The 20,384-nt window shown below is 38.7% G+C and overlaps 2 protein-coding genes and 1 long non-coding RNA gene across 3 annotated transcripts; 2 read left to right on the forward strand and 1 right to left on the reverse strand.

Annotated features, from left to right (window-relative positions):
- Positions 1-553: 553 nt before the first annotated feature.
- LOC144652039 (uncharacterized) lies at positions 554-3,570 on the reverse strand. Its single transcript, XR_013570441.1, has 3 exons — positions 2,934-3,570; positions 2,037-2,150; positions 554-709 (listed from the first exon to the last, which is right to left on the reverse strand). It is a non-coding gene; the product is annotated as an uncharacterized LOC144652039 (long non-coding RNA).
- A 2,338-nt stretch (positions 3,571-5,908) lies between these two features.
- Positions 5,909-6,874, forward strand: LOC144648064 (adenosine receptor A2b-like). The gene has a single exon (XM_078507705.1). The coding sequence runs from the start codon at positions 5,909-5,911 to the stop codon at positions 6,872-6,874; it is 966 nt and encodes a 321-aa protein (XP_078363831.1).
- A 9,797-nt stretch (positions 6,875-16,671) lies between these two features.
- Positions 16,672-17,445, forward strand: LOC144648065 (histamine H2 receptor-like). Its single transcript, XM_078507706.1, has one exon. It carries the CDS (start codon positions 16,672-16,674, stop codon positions 17,443-17,445), a length of 774 nt encoding a protein of 257 aa, XP_078363832.1.
- The last annotated feature ends 2,939 nt before the right edge of the window (positions 17,446-20,384 follow it).

The following is a 20,384-nucleotide window of genomic DNA, read 5'->3' on the forward strand; positions in this document are numbered from 1 at the left end:
TTTTTATGGAGTCATGTTGCTCATTCGTCATGGAGTTCACAAAGTAAGCAAGTGAGTCACAATTTGGTTGCTACATGGTACCTTATGGATACTGCAAATTTTATCTGGCTTTAGAATATTTCACTTATTTTAAAAATATAGCTGTTCTTATAAATTGTACACAGCATATAGTACATGAGAATGAAATTGGTAATGCATATTGCTTGCAATAACGGTTTTAAACTCACCTATACTTTAGAATTACAGTACCACCAGTTTCAGCATAACCAATCCAAATTCAAATAATTACATTGCTTTGTAACTCCATTACCTCCCCCAAGGTCAACCAAAGATCTTATCATATAATTAGACAACTACATGTAAGTCCTGTGTAGTTGAGGGCTCAAAACATTTCCAAGAACACTTGCAGGTCATGTTAACTGGCCAAACAGATTTTAGCTTGGTCACATGTGGTTTCTTACTAGTCAAAACATTGAAAATAGCAATTGTAAACTACCACCATTTAGGTTAACATTTGAAATACAAATTTTGCTTATTTGCAGCTTTTCTTGATTTTAATTTACATGTAATTTACTAGTCTCTTAAAAATAGCATCATGACGACATCCAAACATCGAGTTGGATTTAATCTTTTCTGTTTTCTATTTATGTCCTTGTCCTTGTCTGTTTTTGTGGCTGTGGCGCTGCAAACTCTGCAACTCATGTTAACCCTGAAAAAAGTCAAATGCCACAGATTAAATTAAAATTGATTTATTGGCATCAATATCAATAATTTATAAAACAACGAAAACACTTAACTCGAGCTTGTTTAACAGAAGCCAAACCACTGGATGCAAAAGGATCCATTAGATATTTAACAGAGATGTATCAGCACAGACTATTTTTTTACTGATAACTGCGAAGTCGACTAAATATTTTAATAAACTCAAAGCATCACTGCAAACCCTAACACCCCCTCTTAATTAAAAGGTTTGGCCTTTAAACAACCCCCCCCCCTCCCCCTAGCCCTTTTGGAACTTCCATTTACCTTACATGGGATGGATCTGAATATTTGGGTTTTCCTTGGTGTAAGAACCTGTGAAATATTTGTTTGTTTTGGAGCTATTGTTTTCCTGCTCCATGTTGTTCTTTCATGCCTTGTTTCACTGGTTCATACACTGAGGATGAGCTGGATATCTGCCATAACCACACATTGGAATTTTAAAAGGAGTTTGTGAGGGGAGGTGACATTCAAACCATTTAACCTTCCACAGTGAGGCTAGGGTATAGATATTTTCTGGTACAAGATCTAGACATTTCATGAAAACATACTTTTAGTGAAATATTATTTATTTAAATTGTCTACTAATACATTGTAGTTGTTTTGAATGTCATTGAGGAGAGACAAACTAACTCCCGAGTTAGGATTTCGAGTTGGATTTCGAGTTGGATTTTCGAGTTGGATTTTCGAGTTAGGATTTCGAGTTGGATTTTTTTTGACAAAGCAAAACCCATTACAATTATTGAAAGCTAACCGTAAACAGGCTAACCGGAGTGCATAGAAGGCTAACCGAAGTGAATAGTAGGCTAACAGGAGTGTGTAGTAGGCTAACCGGAGTGCATAGTAGGCTAACCGGAGTGTATAGTAGGCTAACCGGAGTGCATAGTAGGCTAACCGGCGTGTATAGTAGGCTAACGGAGTGCTTAGTACGGTAAGCAACTCAAAAATCCAACTCGAAATCCTAACTTGAAATCCAACTCGAAAATCCAACTCGAAATCCAACTCGAAATCCAACTCGAAATCTTAACTCGAAATCCAACTCGAAAATCCAACTCGTAGATCCAACTCGAAATCCTAACTCGAAATCCAACTCGAAATCTTAACTCGGTGAATTGGCAACCTCCATTAAGGAGTTGAATAATGAATGCAAAATATTTCACAAAGTAAGAAGATCAGCAGCAACCAAATGCAGATTAAAGCAGCTGGGTAAAAAAAGGACGAAACTGAATAAAAAAAAATAAATATTTCAATTATAACTAAAATATAAAACTAGATACCTGATTTACTTTGCTGATGTCCACTTTGCACAGAGCATTCTATACCAAGTTCAACAAAACTTGACTGTAGGTATTCTTCATTCATTGCGGCTTAATGGCAGAACATAACACTAGCTAAAAGAAGGATTGACATAATAATCTATTAAAAACCACCACACTAGCTCTAATTAATGGCCCTGTTTATAAAAAGAATTTATAAAAAAATCTGTCTTATTTAATGGATCTCATCAAATATAATAATATTAGCCTCTTTCGTTTATACACTCAGTGTAGTAACCCTTCCTTCCTACAATGGGATATTTAGCTTTTCTACTTGGGGATTTCTTGTTAACTTACCTGTATAGAAAAAACATTGCCACATCATAAAAGCTTTTCTCCTAACAGTAATATTGACAATATTTTCAAAGATACACATTCAACACTGTCATAATGATAGTCAATGTATTAAAGTTTGCATACACAGCTGCATACAGTGTCTAAAATGGCATGAATTACAAGTACAGCGAACAATTGTGTTTTATAAAATTACTCAAAATAATTAACTAAGATACTTTTATGTGGAAATAAACTAAGTTTTTTTTTTGTCTCTGCTGAGGTGTGGTAAAAACGTGTCAACGCAAGAAATTCGCAACGTAACGATCTCTTGGCGTATTCGTCCACGACTCCAAAAATTCGTTCAAACGAACTCCAACAGCGAGTAAATAAGAATAAATAGTTTAGCTGGGAGTTTGAATAAAAACATTTAAGTCATTAAGCTCATAAACAATTCAACTTAATATAAAGTTCTGTAAACCAGAACCACTAAACCGACGCAAATTCACTCATAAAGCATATAATTACAGATTTTCACAAAAAACATGGACTTATAGTGTATTCAGCAAAGTCAAAGTTTGTTACCTCATATTTGAAGTCGGAGAATGCTTGTCAATTCAGCAGGGCAAAGCTTTCAACCAGCTCAATTAATCGGAGGCAAAGCGGCAGTTTTTCGTATTATTATCCAACCGCGTAGCACATGTGTAAGCTATAAATTATACTCCAGCACCACCGACCTTTGAATTATCTGCGAAGGTCTATTTCAGCCTTTTCCTTCCATGTAGCAATTGACACTTCTTTTTTCCTTCACTTCAGTGAATTGAGTTTCCTAGAGTTGGTCAGCGAAACGGAAAAAACGAAACGGCAGAAACGGTAGAAACTCGCTCGCTCTCCACCTGTGCCATTTTTTCGGGTCTCCCTGTAAGCCCTTATCGTTTGCCATAACTTCCATGATGTGTAAAACCTTTAGACGGTGTAGACCGAGAAATATTTACAAATTAAGACATTTCTTTTTCCTGCTCGGTTTCTCCTTGTGCTTCGTTCAGCTCACAAACGGTCCGGGTTGTTCACTTTGTCCTTCATGTAAATCTAAATGGACTGACCATGGAAAAGTACTTGCGCCCGCGGACCAATAGCAATGCTATCACTTGGTCAGCGGTCAACTTCAAAAAACACGCGACCTTGACCAGTTCTAAACCTGAGCCCGCGATATGGTCATGTGATACTGGTCAGCGGATACCTTGCTTTGACAGCTGTCAATTGACCATAAAATGGATGTCCAATATCAAAGATCTTAGTCGTTTACCTCACTCATTTCTGGTTAACCAAGGAGGCAGATTGTCTCCCTCCCGCTTGGGCTGCCTTGGGACTCCCCTCCCCCTCCCCAAGAGTCTGTAGGCGCGGGGCGCGCGCGTACGCAACCAAATTTTTTCGCCTTCATGGTTTGACAAAAATCATTACGCGCATTACCTATGGTGCTCCGCTCACGGCGCCTGCGGCGCCGTGCGAGCTCCGCTATAAACTCTGCAATAGCAGACGAACATCACAGCCATCGGAAACCCAATTTTCCTGGCGATAAATATTGTCGCAATCGTTTGCGCAGACTTGGGCTGCTAAAAAGTCGTGAAGCACATAGCTCGTCTTGGATCAAGTGTGATTTTTGCCAATCCCGCGGGATACGGGATCGAAACTAACGCCATAACTAAAACATAGTCGGCAATTATTTAAAAGACGAGTTTTTCTTTTAGCGACAACGTTCTTGTAAAGATCCCAATTTACAACCAGTCACCAGATATTTGGGTCTCGAAGAGAGTTCTTCGAAATACTTGGGCGCCAGCCACCAGTATGCTTCGTATGAATCTGTTGCATTCGTATCCATTATCATTTTGTGCCGTTCACTTTCTTCATCGTTTAAATAGAGCCACTGTGAATGGTAAAGAAAGCTCTCTGTTATAGTTATATAGTGTAAAATGATGATTCTTATTGCAAAAAAATGAAAAATGCACATTGAATTTTTCCGAGTCACAAAGTAAACAGGAAAAATAGCTAATTTGAATAAGGTGATCCGACTATTTTGAACATCTGCTCCAATTATTAGTCTTTGTCACAATGCGAATTTAATGTGCGTTATTAAACTTCTGGGGTTTTAGGAGCGGCTGTCTGTGTTAAAACCAATCACTCAAATTCGCGTCAAAAGTATTTCCGATCTCTAGAATATGAGGAAAACACCTGACCCTGGCTTTTTAATTTGTTCGGATTTCAGTTTTGCCATACGGCGTTTTCTCATTGGCGCACGCACGCACTGTTTTGACAGAGTTGGGTGAGATTCTCAAACCTGAATGTAAGGTTGGTTAAGTAAGGCCTTTAGAGCTTAAAAAAAGTTACCCAACAGCCAGGATTACTTTCATCTCAAAATTGTTAATAATGGTTCTTTATTAATCAGTATTCGACATGGGAAGAATGGATTTTTACAGTAATTTCTAACACATTTTAAGGAATATAAACAGCTGCTTCAGCTACGTGACAAATTAGGGGAGTCTCTACTAATTTACTCTTAACGTCAATTGAGTTCTTGGATCAAATTTGCATTGGTCGATTGCCAAAACGACCTGTTCCTTTTAAATAGAAATTACCTAATCAACATTTTACGTGTAAAACCGTTGTTAAAACATTTGGCCAATAAACAACTGTGGAAATGTCAGCTCAATAAGTAAACATCCAATTGAAAAACGTAAAAATCCAATGGGAAAACTAAACAGCCCACTGAAACTGACGGGTTGATAATGATTATTTTCCACAGGGCTAGCTAGCATTGTTTTTCCATTTTTTTTTAATTCACTCTTTGAAAATAATAATATTGAAGACATTCAAGACGGTATAGATGAAAATAATACAAGAAATAACAACAACTGTATAGACTCCCTAGATGTTGTCGCCGCGATTTAGTAAAACGAAAATGGATTTCAATATGCAAAACTGACTAACTTTGTTCTCTACACAGTGCATGTTAAAAAACTCACAAGATTGCACACGGTTGAAATTTAAATATGCGGGCTTGTTTGTCAAACCTATGGCAATTAAAGATGCCCCATTTCAATAACAAAAGCTCAAAACGTCATATATTTAAACGATTAAATAAAGCTGACAGAGATGTCGCCGGAGTTTTATAATTCCGCTATATTATCCATTTTAATCTAAAATTTAGCTAATTTCTGTATATTGTTCATCGTCATTTAAAAACTGTTAAAAGTTTTCAAAAGGCTTTTGAAAGTGTGATTCCTCAAAATATATTCATTGCCGCATTGAGATAATGTTTGCTTGTTAATGTAAATAATTCTAAAAAATGTTAAGTTGCGCATTAAAATTATACTATTGAACACGCTTGCCATTTGAGAAACCTACTCTTGGCTTTTTACGGAAGAAACGTGAGTGCTTGTCATCTTACAGATCTTCGACATGCGCAGTAAGCACCAACAATACAAGTAGGACTACGCCATCTGCGTCACAAACAAAACATTTTCCAACTTGGAAGAGGAACATTTGCCAGCTTCTCTCACAAAATGAAGTCTTCTAATGACTCCGTTCATGGTCTCAATGACCGTGATGTACCGACCGAGCTGAAAACCATTCTTATTGCCATCTACGTTATTCTGATAATTGCCACTATTTTCGGCAATTCTCTTGTGATCAGAGCATTTTACAAGTTTCCAAGCCTGCAAACTGCTTCTAACACCATTCTGGTGAGTTTATCAGTGGCAGATATTTTGATGACGGTTGATTTCATTTTACATATTGCCAACATCATAGTCGGCAAGCAGTCACATCCTCCGGTATTATGTAGCTTAGCGTCGAAAATCAGCCTTACTTTCAACTCCATCATCATTCTACATCTCGCTTTAATAAGTATCGAGCGCTTCCTCGCCGTCAAGTTCGCCTTGAGGTATCACACAATAGTGACTAAACGCCGTGTAGTGATCGCCTCCACAGTAGTTTGGCTTTGGGGAATCCTTGTGACAATGGGCTTTTCAGAGATATTGAAGACAGACGGGCTACAAAAGTTTAAGGAGTTCCTTCAGGCCTTGACTCCGTGTTTTGATCGTCATCATGAGCCCTTTATTTTAAAATCGGCTTCAGTCACAGCTTACCTTGTTTTCTTGGTGATATCATTGCTGCTCATGCCTATCGTGATAATCTTGCTATCATACAGTTACATTTTTGCTGTTGCTTGTAAACAGCGAAGACAAATTCAGGAAGAAGAGAACTTGCAAGGAAAACTCGCCATGAAGCGTGAAATGAAAGGAGCTCGTACGGTGGCCATTGTGGTGGGAATCTGTCTCGTTAGTTTCATCCCCATGCTAGTCATGTTGTGCATCCGCTTTCTGACTTCAATATCGATCCGTGCACCTCACTTGTACGCGGTTTACTTGGTCGCAAGTTTGAACGCCTGTTTGAATCCTCTGATATACTGTTGGAGAAACGAGAACTTTAGAAGTAGCTTTAAAAAACTTTTAAAGTACAATGCATAACAGATTTGATAAACCAAAAAAGTTAAACAGAAAATGGATTCAGCAGTCAGCAACACTAGAAAAAAGAAACTTAACAGCAAAATTGAGAGGAAACAAGTACTTTTTTTTACCTTTGCTGGTTCAAGATGATCGCGTTAAGAATCGATCATATCCGTTTGAGAGTCACGTTTTTTTCTCCTTTGGTACTTGAACTTAATCAGAAAGCAAAAATATAATGAGTCCAACAGATAAATGCCATGCTAACTGTAGCATATTCGCTGTAGCCACGGTAGATAATCGCAGTGTACAAAGCTATCGATAATTTGTTAATTAAAGTTAAGAGATGAAAAGTAAAATTTGTAATGGGAAGGTAACAGTTAAAGATTTCCTTCAACACCTTGTGAAGTTATTAAAGAGCATTAAACGACTAAATTCGTGTAATTTGTCTTTGTACTGTGTTCCTGTGTCATCCAAGGCTGCAGTTTTAATTGCGGGTCTTTTGTGAATATGTTTGCTATGGCTGGTAAATTTAAACCTGTGCAGATAAAATGTTTTCTAGAAGACTTAGCTGGAAATAGGTGGCAAATTTAGACACTTCAACCTTCTCAAAGCCGCCCTTCTTTATTTATCTTCCATTTTCCGGGCCCTCCTGATGGACCTTGTTGTCTCACGCTTGCAGCTTTAACTCTCTTGCACTTCATTCCCCACAAGCTTCCTGTTCTTCGTTGCATCAGCTTTGATCCACATGCACACCTTCTTCTCTCGCATAGCCTATCCAACACCTCTTCTCTCTTGCGACCTAAATTATCTTCTTGATCTTCCTGATATGCATTCACAACCTTCCGCTTCCTACCAGTCTGCAGATTTGGTGGGTGCATCTCCTGCACCCTCACCCTGTTAACCACGCATTCCTCTTTGAGTAAAATTAGTTGGACTTCTAAAGGATAAAAAACCTACGTTTGTGAAGCTGGAGGCAATATAAACCACTTTCCCAGCATCCCATGTACCCCCCCCCCCCCCCCCTTTTCTCCATCCCAACTCTGGCCAGTGCAATTTTAAAAGGCACCACTGTACTCTTTTTATCAGCACATCCAAATGCTCTAAATCAGCCTGCATATCATCCGCCAACCCCTTTATAATTTTTGCATCATCCGTAAAGACTCCTAATAGTGTCTTGTCCTCACTGCCATAGCTTTTCACATACTTGTAACGAGTACGCTTACATGAGGTACTGAACTTCCTGCGGTCGCAGGGCATCTCGGGAAACACGTTTCTCGTGGGTCGGCCATGTTGTTATCATAGTGAATAGTAGCTCTGTTCTTGGTTTATAATATAAGTTGATGTTTTGGTACCTGACTGCCTGTTTAGTAATCGTTACATGGTGTCAGAAATCCACCGGACCCGTACGCCAAGAGCACTGGAAGACTTATGCCAGAAACAAGCAGCGAGCAGCGACGATAATGGCGAATTTTCAAATTCCAACCACTGACATTCTCGAGCTCAACGATGGCTCAACGGCTACCAGCTGGCGAATTTGGGTTGCTGCCTGGAAGAATTATACATTAGCTACAAAGCTGGATAAAGAGGATGAAGAGCGCTAAGTAGTGACGCTCTTGGCAGTAATCGGAAAAGAAGCAACCAAGGTGTTTCGTACTTTCACTTGGGCCTCGGAAGGCGATGCGAAGAAGATTGCGCCAGTCTTAAACCAATTCGAAGATTACTGTTTACCCAGAGAGAACACCATTTACGAGCGTTTTCTATCCTTTACTCGAGATCAGCGGGAGTCTGAAACAGTTGATCAATACATAACGGAATTACGCCAAATTGCAGGGAACTGTGATTTCGAATCACTCACACCGGAGCAGCTTCTCCGTGATCGTCTAGTAACTGATACCAGGAATGGAAAGGTACATGAAAACTTGCTTAAAGAGAAGAAGTTGACTTTAGAGAAAGCTTTAGATATCGCTCGCGCTTCAGAAAGCACAGCTGCTCAAATTTAAGTTATGACCGTGGAATCTGGTTTGAATGCTGTCAAACAGAAAGAAACAGAAAAGCAGTCTGATGACACTCCATTAGTGAACGACAACAGGATCAGAAATTGCAGATTCTGTGGCAGGAATCATGAAAGACTGTCCTGCATTTGGCCAGACATGTGCATATTGTAAAAAAAAAAAGAATCATTTTGTAGCCAAGTGCCCAGCAAAAAGTAAGGTTTCTACTGTCCAGGAGCGGTTTTATCTGAGTACTGTAGGTGTGAAGGACGTGAGGTGGTGACCTTCAGTGTGTCAAAGGATGCTGAGAGTATGACAGGCCATGAAGTTGCTTTCTTGATGGACACTGGAGCTGAGTGTAACCTACTACCTTTGGATGTCTACAAGGGCGTGACCGGTGATCTAGACTTGACGAAAAACTTGACGAAAAATCTAGTGTGCTCACCACATTTCACACCCCTTTCGGGCGTTACCGTTGGAAGCGAATGCCGTTTGGCATTAACAGTGCACCAGAAGTTTGGCAGCGAGGAATGCGAGAGCACATAGAGGGGCTAAAGGGAGTAGAGGTCATTGCTGATGATTTTGTGATTGTTGGTTACGGCAACACACCCGCTGAGTGGCAGTCAGACCATGACTAAAATGTACGTGCTTTCCTAAATCGCTGTAGTGAAAGAAACCTGAGGCTGAACGAGAAGAAAGCCCGGCTGAGACAGCAAGAAGTTCCTTTTATCGGTCACATTTTGACCCCAGAAGGCCTCAAACCTGACCCGTGCAAGGTGGAGGCAATAGTTCAAATGCCTGACCCCACTGATGTTCACTCTCTGCGTCGATTCCTTGGCATGGTGAATTATTTGGCAAAGTTTCTGCCACGCTTGTCAGATGAAACAGAAGTCCCGAGAAACTCACTGAAAAGGATGCTGAATGGTGTTGGTTACCTGCCCATGTTGATGCTTTGGGCCGCGTTAAAGAAATGATTGTAACCGCCCCTGTACTTGCCTACTATGATGTGAGCAAACCGGTAGTCATCCAGTGTGATGCTTCCCAGACCGGACTTGGAGCTGCCTTGTTGCAAGAGGGGCGTCCAGTGGCTTACAGCTCCCGCGTGATGACTCCTACTGAACAAAATTATGCTCAAATCGAGAAGGAGTTACTTGCAATAGTCTTTGCATGTGAGAAGTTTGATCAGTAAATCTTTGGAAGGAGTGATGTAGTTATCCAGTCAGACCATAAACCCTTGGAAACCATATTCAAGAAACCCGTCCACAGCTCCCCAAAGCGCCTCCGAAAAATGCGACTCCGTTTGCAGAATTATGACATCCAAGTGGAATACAAGAAAGGCACCACCATGTTCTTGGCTGACACCCTAAGTCGAACATATGTCGATGGCGAACAGTTGACAGTGCCAAACAGTGATGTCCGTTCAATCAAGGAACGACTATTTGCCTTTGAGTTAAAGCAGATCCTATCGGATGTTATCCGTAAAGGTTGGCCGGAGGCCTTGGCACAGGCACGTGAAAATGACAGGCGTCGGAAACAAGTGATTGAACTGTACTGGAACAGTCGGGATGAGCTGACCACAGAGGGTGGTTTGGTATACAAAGGTCATCGTTTAGTCATACCTGCTGCTGAACGTTCTGACATTGTAAAGAGCCTGCATGAGTCGCACATTGGGGCCGAAGGGACACTGCGTCGTGCTCGTGATATTGTTTACTGGCCCGGAATCACGGCACAGCTCAAGGATTACCTATCAAAATGTGGTATTTGTAACAGTCATCGACCTGAACAGTGTAGAGAGCCATTGCAGCCCCATGTTGCGCCCAATCTACCATGGGAGAAATCGGTGTTGATTTGTTTATACTTGAGCGGCAGGCCTTCCTGATAGCCGTGGATTACTACTCTGGTTATTTTGAGGTACAAGATTTGAGTAACACCACAAGCAATCGTGTCATCACTGTCTTAAAGACCTGGTTTGCCAGACATGGCATCCCTGTGACAGTTATTAGTGATAACGGACCGCCGTTCAACAGTGGAGATTTTGAGTCCTTCAGAAAAGAATGGGACTTTCATCACAATACGTCAAGCCCGCGCCATCCGCAGAGTAATGGTCGTGTTGAAAATGCTGTTAAGACCTGCAAGTCATTGTTAATGAAAGCCTGTGAAGATAAGCGAGATCCTTTGTTGGCGCTACTTGAATGGCGCAACACACCTACTAAAGAAATGCATGTTTCACCTTCTCAGCTACTCTTTGGCAGGCGAACGCACAGTCGTCTCCCAGTAGCTAAGACATTGTTAGAGCCCTGTGTGATTACTTATGTACCAGAGATGATTGAGATGAGGAAGGCCAGCCAGGCGAGAAAAAATGGTCCCTTGGACAGGTCATTGGAGATGTAGGCAACCGTTCCTATCTCGTAGAGGTGAATGGGAAACAGTATCGTCGGAACCGCCGATGGTTAAGAGCCACCCCTGAAAAGTTGGAGCCCTCAGAAACAAGCGAGCCGACTGAGCTAACCGAGCAGACTGAGACAAGCTCAGTTGAGTTACCGCAACCATTGGTTCCGTCAACACCAGAGGTTCCAGAGCCACCTAGTCGTCCAACGCGTAAACGTCACACACCACGTTGGCTACAGGATTACGAGACGGAGTGCTGAGGACGAGACACTTTTGACTTTGCCACACTCTTCGTGGAAATGTATCGTGAAGGCCACTCAGCGTTCACAATCACACTTTATTTTTAACAACTTTATTTGTTTTCTGCACGTCAATTACATTTGTCATATTACAATTGCCTCGTACTCTTGCATTTACACTTACATTAGCTTACACTTGCATTTGCTTCGTACATCACACCTTATACCGGCATAAACATAGCAATTTTTAAAGAATCAGTCTTCATACGAGGTAAGGAACTGTTCATTCTTGCGTAAGAGGGGACGCTGTTGGGATTTGATGGATAATCCCTGTATTATATATCGTCCCCGCTCTTCTTGATGCAGATTTTTTTACCTGCCCACTCGTTATCCTATTTTTTTTTTAAAAAAAAAATGACTCTAACAAGAACAAGAACAATATTGCAAATGTACTGATTAAATTTATTTTTATAACTGAAAAATGCATCAGTTGTTCGATTACAATTACTACGCCCATAAAAGAGCTGGCATTGCCTTGAAGGTTTTTATGTTCATCGGATTGACTGTACTGCAACCAAATAGTTGGTGGGTGTGAGGTGATGCTTAACTGTACATGCAAAGTGGGGGGAGGGGGGTTTCCGCGGCATACTCCCCCAAGAAAATTAAAATTTTCATAACATCCGGAGCTATTTTACAATTTAGGAATTCTCGTATTCTCGTAGAATACCTGCACTATTATAGCTGCCTTCACTAGGACACTTATATTTATCTAAAAATAGAAAGCAAAGCCTAAAAAATAGCTTGTATGCCTCTGTTTCATAAAAGAAGGTCGATATTAGTGGAGGTTCTACTGTATTTGCAACCAAATCAATTAATCAATCAATGTATTAAAATAATAACGCAGGATAAGGTTGCCCTCCCTATCCGCGCCAGAGGGTAATGTATAAAGCGCATGAAAGTAATTAAAATCAGGTATAAAAACAAAGGGAATTAATATAATTCATAAACAATTAAATATTAAAAAGTAAATAACGGTACAATTAGGAGCTAAAATATAAGGATGAACAAACGCTTTAACCTACCTCCATTTAAAGTGTATATGACATGAAAAATATTTTCTGCTTATTTGAAAGGCCTTTCGAAATACAGAAGAATGGCGTTTTTCTTTTCGAAATACCTTTTTTCGTTTCAGAGATATTGACGTTTTTGTATTATGCAAATTAGATCAGCGATGACGTCACAAGATTTGACTCTAAAAATGGTAAAATACTGAATAAACAATATCTCTAAAACTATTGAAGCAGTGTTCTTGAAACTTGGCACCACAAATGAGCATCACAAAAGAAACAAAATGTTACTCTTAGAGCTGTTGCCATGACAACAGTTTCGCCGCTGGTGCTGTCTCAATAAAAACTGAAATTCCCAGTTTTTGTCTTAAACCAAGAACCATCTGGCGCAGCCAAACCAATGGTGGGAATTAAGGCAATATGGGAACTATGTCTGTTCTAAGCAGGACCCTTTGTCTCACTTTAGAGGTCAGATATGGGGATATTTGTCTTTTTGACAGAGAGAGACTGGAGCTGAAAGAGTTGCTATGGCAACAATACTAAGGGTGTCATTTTGTTCCTTTTGTGATGCACATTTGTGGTGCCAAGTTTCAAGAACACTGCTTCAATAGTTTTAGAGATATTGTTTATTCACTATTTTACAATTTTTAGATTCAAATCTTGTGACGTCATCACTGATCTAATTTGCATAATACAAAAACGTCAATATCTCTGAAACGAAAAAAGATATTTCGAAAAGAAAAATGCCATTCTTCTGTATTTCGAAAGGCCTTTCAAATAAGCAGAAAATATTTTTCATGTCATATACACTTTAAACTAATTATTTCACCTTGGACTATGATTTTTAATCATCTGACGAAGTTGAGTTGATAATGTTGGGTACATATTTGTTAAAAAAGTAAAGGAGCTTACCCAAGAAAATTTAAATTTTCGAAAAACCTCAGGAATGCTATTCTGTGCATTCTGTACCCCTCTCAGTACAATTAGGAGCTAAAATATAAGGATGAACAAACGCTTTAACCTACCTCCATTTAAACTAATTATTTCACCTTGGACTATGATTTTTAATCATCTGACGAAGTTGAGTTGATAATGTTGGGTACATATTTGTTAAAAAAGTAAAGGAGCTTACCCAAGAAAATTTGAATTTTCGAAAAACCTCAGGAATGCTATTCTGTGCATTCTGTACCCCTCTCAGTACCCCTCTCAGTGTGGTCTGGCCTTTGTGTAGTAAATTACATTATCATATGACCCGTACGGACCCGCGCGCAATTTCCTTGGAAAACCATATGAAAAAAAGTCCCGTATGAGGGCCGTACGCCTCGCTCTAGCAGGGCCGGAAAAAGCCGTACGGCCCTACTAGAAATGCGTACGGCCCTGCTACTGCCGCGAGATGCCGAAATTTGAACCAGTTGATTCCACAGCTTTGAATTCAGATGAACGATAGTAAAGATTTTTTACAAAGCAAAGAATTTCCAACATGTTTAATTTATTAAAACTTTACTATCTAGAAAGCGCTGTAGTTTGAAAGCATGTTTAAATTAAACTTGGCAAATGAGGAAGAAATACTCCTGACAACAACAATAAAATCGAAATAAAAGCCGTCAAAAAACAACATAATCGGACAAAGACCTGAAAGACGTATCCTGGTTTAAGTCATGATAAACGTTGCGGAAAAGATTCAAAGCAAACAAAATGCGAGTACATGTTTAGGACTAACCTGACGTTCATGAATCCTACGATCCGTGGTAAACAAAACAACTTGAAGCCGAAGGGAAACGAAGCGAAGCAAAATCCTGAACTGCCAGTACAATCCTTTTCCAAGTCTTTACGTAGTTTCATAGATTAAGATCTAATGCTGTTTTAACATCGAAAATCCTTCTTGGTGGAAAATTGATTAATCTTCTCGTTCAAACCAATTGTGAATTTCGGCTCAGAAGAAACGACGCTAATTCTTCGTTGAGAGACGAGCACGACTAGCCGAAACGTTTCCTTTGAAATTTCTGCTAACTGCAATCATGTACGAGGAATTTAGTCGTATTTAAATCTTCTTGGAATGGAGCTAAAACTAGAAGATTTGGTTGACAACTTAACAGAAGTTCAAAAACTTTGTACGCACATCGCAGTTCAAATGCACTTTACTGGCTTCCCAAACAAATTACGAGCTACCATTGGCTTTTCAAAATGCGCGCGAAACGGGCCGCCGCGTCTGTATGATCTGTATCCACGAAAGAAAAACAAACAAAAACAAATCAGTGGTCATATGATAAAATGCTTATTGACTGAGTTAGGTCGGGCCGGACGGGAAAATATTTGGCTCTCGGTCAGGACGCACGGACCTCGCTGCGCTCGGTCCGTACGTCCTGACCTCGAGCCAAATATTTTCCCGTCCGGCCCTTCCACTCAGTCAATAAGTACATAGTATGTGTACAGCGCATTTGCACATTTACATATGGAAAATGCGCTATATAAATTGATTATCATTATCATTATTATTATTCTGGCAAAGGTTTGCGCTATTGATGGTACGTTTTTTGAGTGACCCCCCCCCCCCCCTTACACACCATTTTTTCGGCCGCCCCTCTCCTCTCTTTTGAAACCATAATTTGTGAAATTACCCCTCTCAAATTCCCCACCACGTTAAAAAATGATGGTCCCTTAGAAAAAGAAAACTAAGCTTACTATATAATTATTTGCGGCAATACATCACAGTGAATATTTAAATAAATCAAGTAAGTCAGAAATACTTTAAGTTTCTATGGATTAAAATAATAAATTGTTTGAACCATACAATATAGCCTTCCTATTAAATATGCTTTCATGATCAGTTGTCGGCCAATTGTCGTCCGGCTTTTCTTCAATAATCCAAGCACGCGTCCTACTGTTGGCTTGGTGAAATAAAGACTAAAAACTTAAATAGCTCACTTTATAGCAACGACGATTTTTTTAATTTAAAATGCACTTCAAAAGCTTTCCGGTGGTAAAAAAAGATATCTTTGATGAGTTTGATTAAACATTTTGTCAGAACTGAAACAGCTGCATGCCAAATTAATTAAAGGAGTTTCCATATTTACACTCATTTTGTATATGACTTTTGTAAAGCAATATGACAATGTTCCCGGCCCTTTTTAATAGAAATAACCAAATTGGCATATTACCTCTAAGAGCGTTGTTGAAAACATCAAGCCGACCAAAAACAGTGGAAATGTTGTCTCACTAAATAAACATTTAGTTATAAGTTGACACTCAGTGGAAAAAAATTAAAAGTCATTAACATGCTAATAATATATTTGGCTGCAGGGCTGGCATTGTTTGTCCACTTTTGAATTATTTCTTGCAAATATTCAATAGCCTGTAGCTAAAACCACAATAATATAGAAGCCACGATAGATGAAATAATTAATTACTGAACATCCCCAGTACACATTGTTGCAGCAATCTGCTGAGACTACTGTAAAAGTACTTAAGAACATGCAAAAGTGGCGGCTAATTTGTGAAATGTTAGTTAGAAAATAACGGGAAGGGAACTCATTCCTGGTTTTACAATTTATACCTATCTCACTCTATTAAAACAATATTATAACCACATACAAAGTTGTTTTTAGTCTCCAATGTGAATGTTAAAAACTCATGAAATGATAAAGATTCGAAAATAATTAAAAATTCTGTGGACTTCTAACAGACTCCTACCAAAACCTACACCAATTGAAGAGTCACCGAATAACGAGAGCCAGGAACGTCATTTATTTAATCTATTCAGCATGGCTGAAAGCGTTGTAGCCCTACTGCACAGTGAGCGACCATGGAGCGACTTTGGCAAATTACTGCTTCACATTGTTTATTTTTATTCAAAAACTTCGCAAAATATATGGCAAAGTCATATATTTTTTTATAGTTATGCGTTAAAATTAATCATAGCGATAAAGCTGCTTACAATTTGATAACTTTATTTTATTTGCCTTTTACGGAGGAATGAATATGTGAGTTTTAATTAATCATCTCTCGTATCCTCAGCATGCGCAGCAAGCATTAACAACACTGCTTCGACTTCTCCGTCTGTGAGTCAAAAACAAAACAAACATTTCCGAAGCCGGAAGCTTTACAAGTTCATAGAAGAACGTTTCTTTCACAAAATGAAACCTTCTAATGACTCATCTCAAAGTCGCCATGACCATAACTTACCGACCGAGCTGAAAGCCATTTTAATTGTCATCTACGTTATTCTAATAATTGCCACTATTTTCGGCAATTCTCTTGTGATCAAGGCATTTTATAAGTTTCCAAGCCTGCAAACTGCTTCTAACACCATTCTGGTGAGTTTATCGGTGGCAGATATTTTGATGACGGTTGATTTCATTTTACATATTGCCAACATCATAGTCGGCAAGCAGTCACATCCTCAGGTATTATGCAGCTTAGCGTCGACATTCAGCCTTGCTTTCAACTCCATCATCATTCTGCATCTCGCTTTAATAAGTATCGAGCGCTTTCTCGCCGTCAAGTTTGCCTTGAGGTATCATACAATAGTGACTTATCGCCGTGTAGTAATCTCCTCCGTAATGGTTTGGCTTTGGGGAATTTTTGTTGCGATGGGCTTTCCCGAGGCATTGAAGACAGACCGGAAACGAACGTTTAAGGAGTTTCTAGAGGCCTTGACTCCGTGCTTCGATCGTCATCATGAGCCCTTCAGTCTTCAGTCAACATCCGTCAGAGCTTATCTGGTCTTCTTGGTAATATCATTACTGGTCGTACCTATCCTGATTATCTCGATATCATACAGTTATATTTTCACTGTTGCTTGTAAACAGCGAAGACAAATTCAGGAGGCAAACAACTTGCAAGGAAACCTCGTCATGAAGCGTGAAATGAAAGGAGCTCGTACGGTGGCCATTGTGGTGGGGATCTGACTTCTCAGTTTTATCCCCTTGCTGGTCATGCTGTGTCTTCGCTTTCTGACTTTAACATCGATCCCATCACGTCAAATGTACGCGGTTTATTCAGTTGCAAGTTTGAATGCCTGTTGGAATCCTCTGATATACTGCTGGAGAAACGAGAACTTTAGAAGCAGTTTCAAAAACATTTTGAAGGGTGGTTCGTAGGCGATTGGAATACCAAAGATTTAACAATGGTGCATCTAAGACATGATACATCATCATAACCTTTATTCCAACAAGATAAATATTACTCTTGTACTGCTGTACAAGAGCTCGATCAGATAGCAAAAAATGTTAGGAAAGAATTCACCCAAGAAAGGAATACATGCTCCACATAGTACAATGTACACAGCTATTTATAAGATTTTATTGAAGCTTTTATACGGAACATGATTTTATAAATGTAGTGATTGTTGTAAAATTTTTATTACGACAGCTAATCTAACTTTGACTAAGTATTCAAGTAAATATTTAGTTCTTATTAGTACTAAACGTCAATTAAATCAGTAGCGAAAGAAAGTAATTTATCGCAATGTTAACTTACGATTTTCACTCACACAATCTACAAAATCATTCAAAACTAGTCTCGTTGTTAATCAAATTAAGGTAAGCACAATATTCACATCGCATATTTTCTACTTTTATTTTGCGCATTTTCACTTTGAGTTTCCACATAAGATTTTTCTCCCAAAATTTTGATTGTATAACACTGAGAGGAGTCAAGAATGGTCCCTCAAAATGTCGCAGTGCTCGCAATGCTCGCAAAATTTTAGTGGCTGCTCGTTTGCTCGTGCTCGCACATTTTTACAAGTGCTCGCATGCTCGGTTTTTAGTGGAGGTAGGTTTTTGAAAAGTGCTCGTTGCTCGCAAGGCTAATATTTGTCAATGCTCGTGCTCGCAAAGAAAAACGCTGTGCTCGCATGCTCGCAAATGCTCGCAAAGACCATTTGATACCCCTACTGAGAGCATGAGAAGAATGAATGTGTTCGTTTTTCGATCTTGTGCTTGTGCTTATGCCCAGTGAAAACCAGTCTTAAAGCTCCATATGTAGATTCGTTTAGTTTAACATTTTTCTTTTTTTTTTAAAAATGCAAGCTTATCCAATACGGCCTCATCAAATGCTGCCTTAGGTCTTAACAAGGGGGATAATTTAAATAAATATGGTCCGGTTTTGGACTGAGATAGGGTAAGCACAGGAGCAACCGAGCGCTGGATAATTCAAGGAGTGCCACCTGCCCATCTTACTGGGTACTTAAACATCGGGACAATACATCTCAAAACAAGACCACCCAGGCCTGGGCAAAAAAATAGTCAAAAATTTAGTGCATGTTAAGTAAAATAATTTGCCAAACAAAATCGATCTGCAGCAAAACGAATCGGCGCTATGCTTTTTCTACAAATTTCAGCAATGAAAACGATTGACCCAAGAAAGGAATACATCCTTAACGAAACAAATGCTTTAGCATTTCCATGCGCTGTAAATACAACAAAAAAAGTTATTTATAAGATTTAATTGCAAGCTTTCGGATGGAAAGCAATTTTATAAATGTATGAGTCATGTAATGGTTGGTGTTAATTTTTTCTTTCGAAAATTACAATCTAACCATCACTAAGCATTAGAGGTCTTCAAAGGAGCATTAATCAAGCTTCGGTAAATTGTCGCTGTGTTGCTGCACCATACATGACAAGTTTGATTGCAAATAATGCAAACATTATGTAATAATAATAATAAAAATAATAATAATAATAAAAATAATAATAATAATAATAATAATAATAATAATAATAATAATAATAATAATAATAATAATAATAAGCTAAAAACTGGCTACCCTTAAGTGCCCCAGGACCATGGTTTGGTCTCGGCCCTAAGGACTTTAAGCAAACATTACGTGAGAACATAACAATAATAATAGTAATAGTAATAACAATAATAATAATAATAATAATAATAATAATAATAATAATTGCTGGGGACTCACTGGAACAGAGATGCAAATTTTAACTTGTAGATGAAATTTTCCCTATGGTGGAGCAAATAGTTTAATCAACTACGTTGGTCAGGTAAAACCACCTGATAAGTCTTTTGTCTGTTGACCAAGGTAATGATCTAAGATCGTATAAAAGTAGATGAAGTAAAAATTAACTGTTACTTATTTGAAACGCTTTTAGAAATAAAAGAGAATGGCGTTTTCCGTTTTCAAAAATCTTCTTTTGTTTAAGAGATATTCAAGTTTTTATGTTATGCAAATGAAGAAAGCGATGACGTCATAAATCTTTCCAATAAATGACAGATTGCAAAACAAAGGATATCTCTGTTATTATAAGAGTGATATTTTGAATTTTGGAATCGGTAATGGCCTCCCTCAAAGATGCAAGATGGCTCATATTTTGATGTTACCATGGCAACACTCTTGGCTCCAGTCTCTTTCTGTCATAAACCAAATATCTCCATTTGCAACCATTTAATAATAATAATTTAAAGTGGGACAGCACGTCCTGATCGGAACAATAATATTGGCCATATTATCTTCACCCTCCTCATTAGCTCGTTGGGAGTGGATGAGTTTAGGTTAAACAAAAACTGGGAATGTCCGTATTAATCAAAATAGGTCTTCATAGCAAAAATGTTGCCGTGGCAACAGCACAGTGGGTGTCATTTGTAATGTACATTTCTGGTGCTAAGTTTGAAGAACACCGCTCTAATATATAAATAATGTAAATATCTTTAAAAAGAAAGAAGATATTTCAAAAAGGAAAACGCCATTCTTCTTTATTTTGAAAAGACTTTAAAATAAGCAGCAATTATTTTTTACTTCATGGGCACTTTAAACTGCTCGTTTTCTACTGAACTGTCGTGAACTGTAATTACCGTCTTGAATTTTTAATACCTGTCGTAAATTGTAATAACA

Source organism: Oculina patagonica, chromosome 4, assembly GCF_052425735.1.
Source record: "Oculina patagonica isolate OP01 chromosome 4, crgOcupat, whole genome shotgun sequence".
Classification (NCBI taxonomy): domain Eukaryota; kingdom Metazoa; phylum Cnidaria; class Anthozoa; order Scleractinia; family Oculinidae; genus Oculina; species Oculina patagonica.

What these genes read in the sequence shown, in the direction of transcription:
- LOC144648065 (XM_078507706.1), top strand. Translation starts at nt 16,672, where the DNA reads ATGAAACCTTCTAATGACTCATCTCAAAGTCGCCATGACCATAACTTA.
- LOC144648064 (XM_078507705.1), top strand. Translation starts at nt 5,909, where the DNA reads ATGAAGTCTTCTAATGACTCCGTTCATGGTCTCAATGACCGTGATGTA.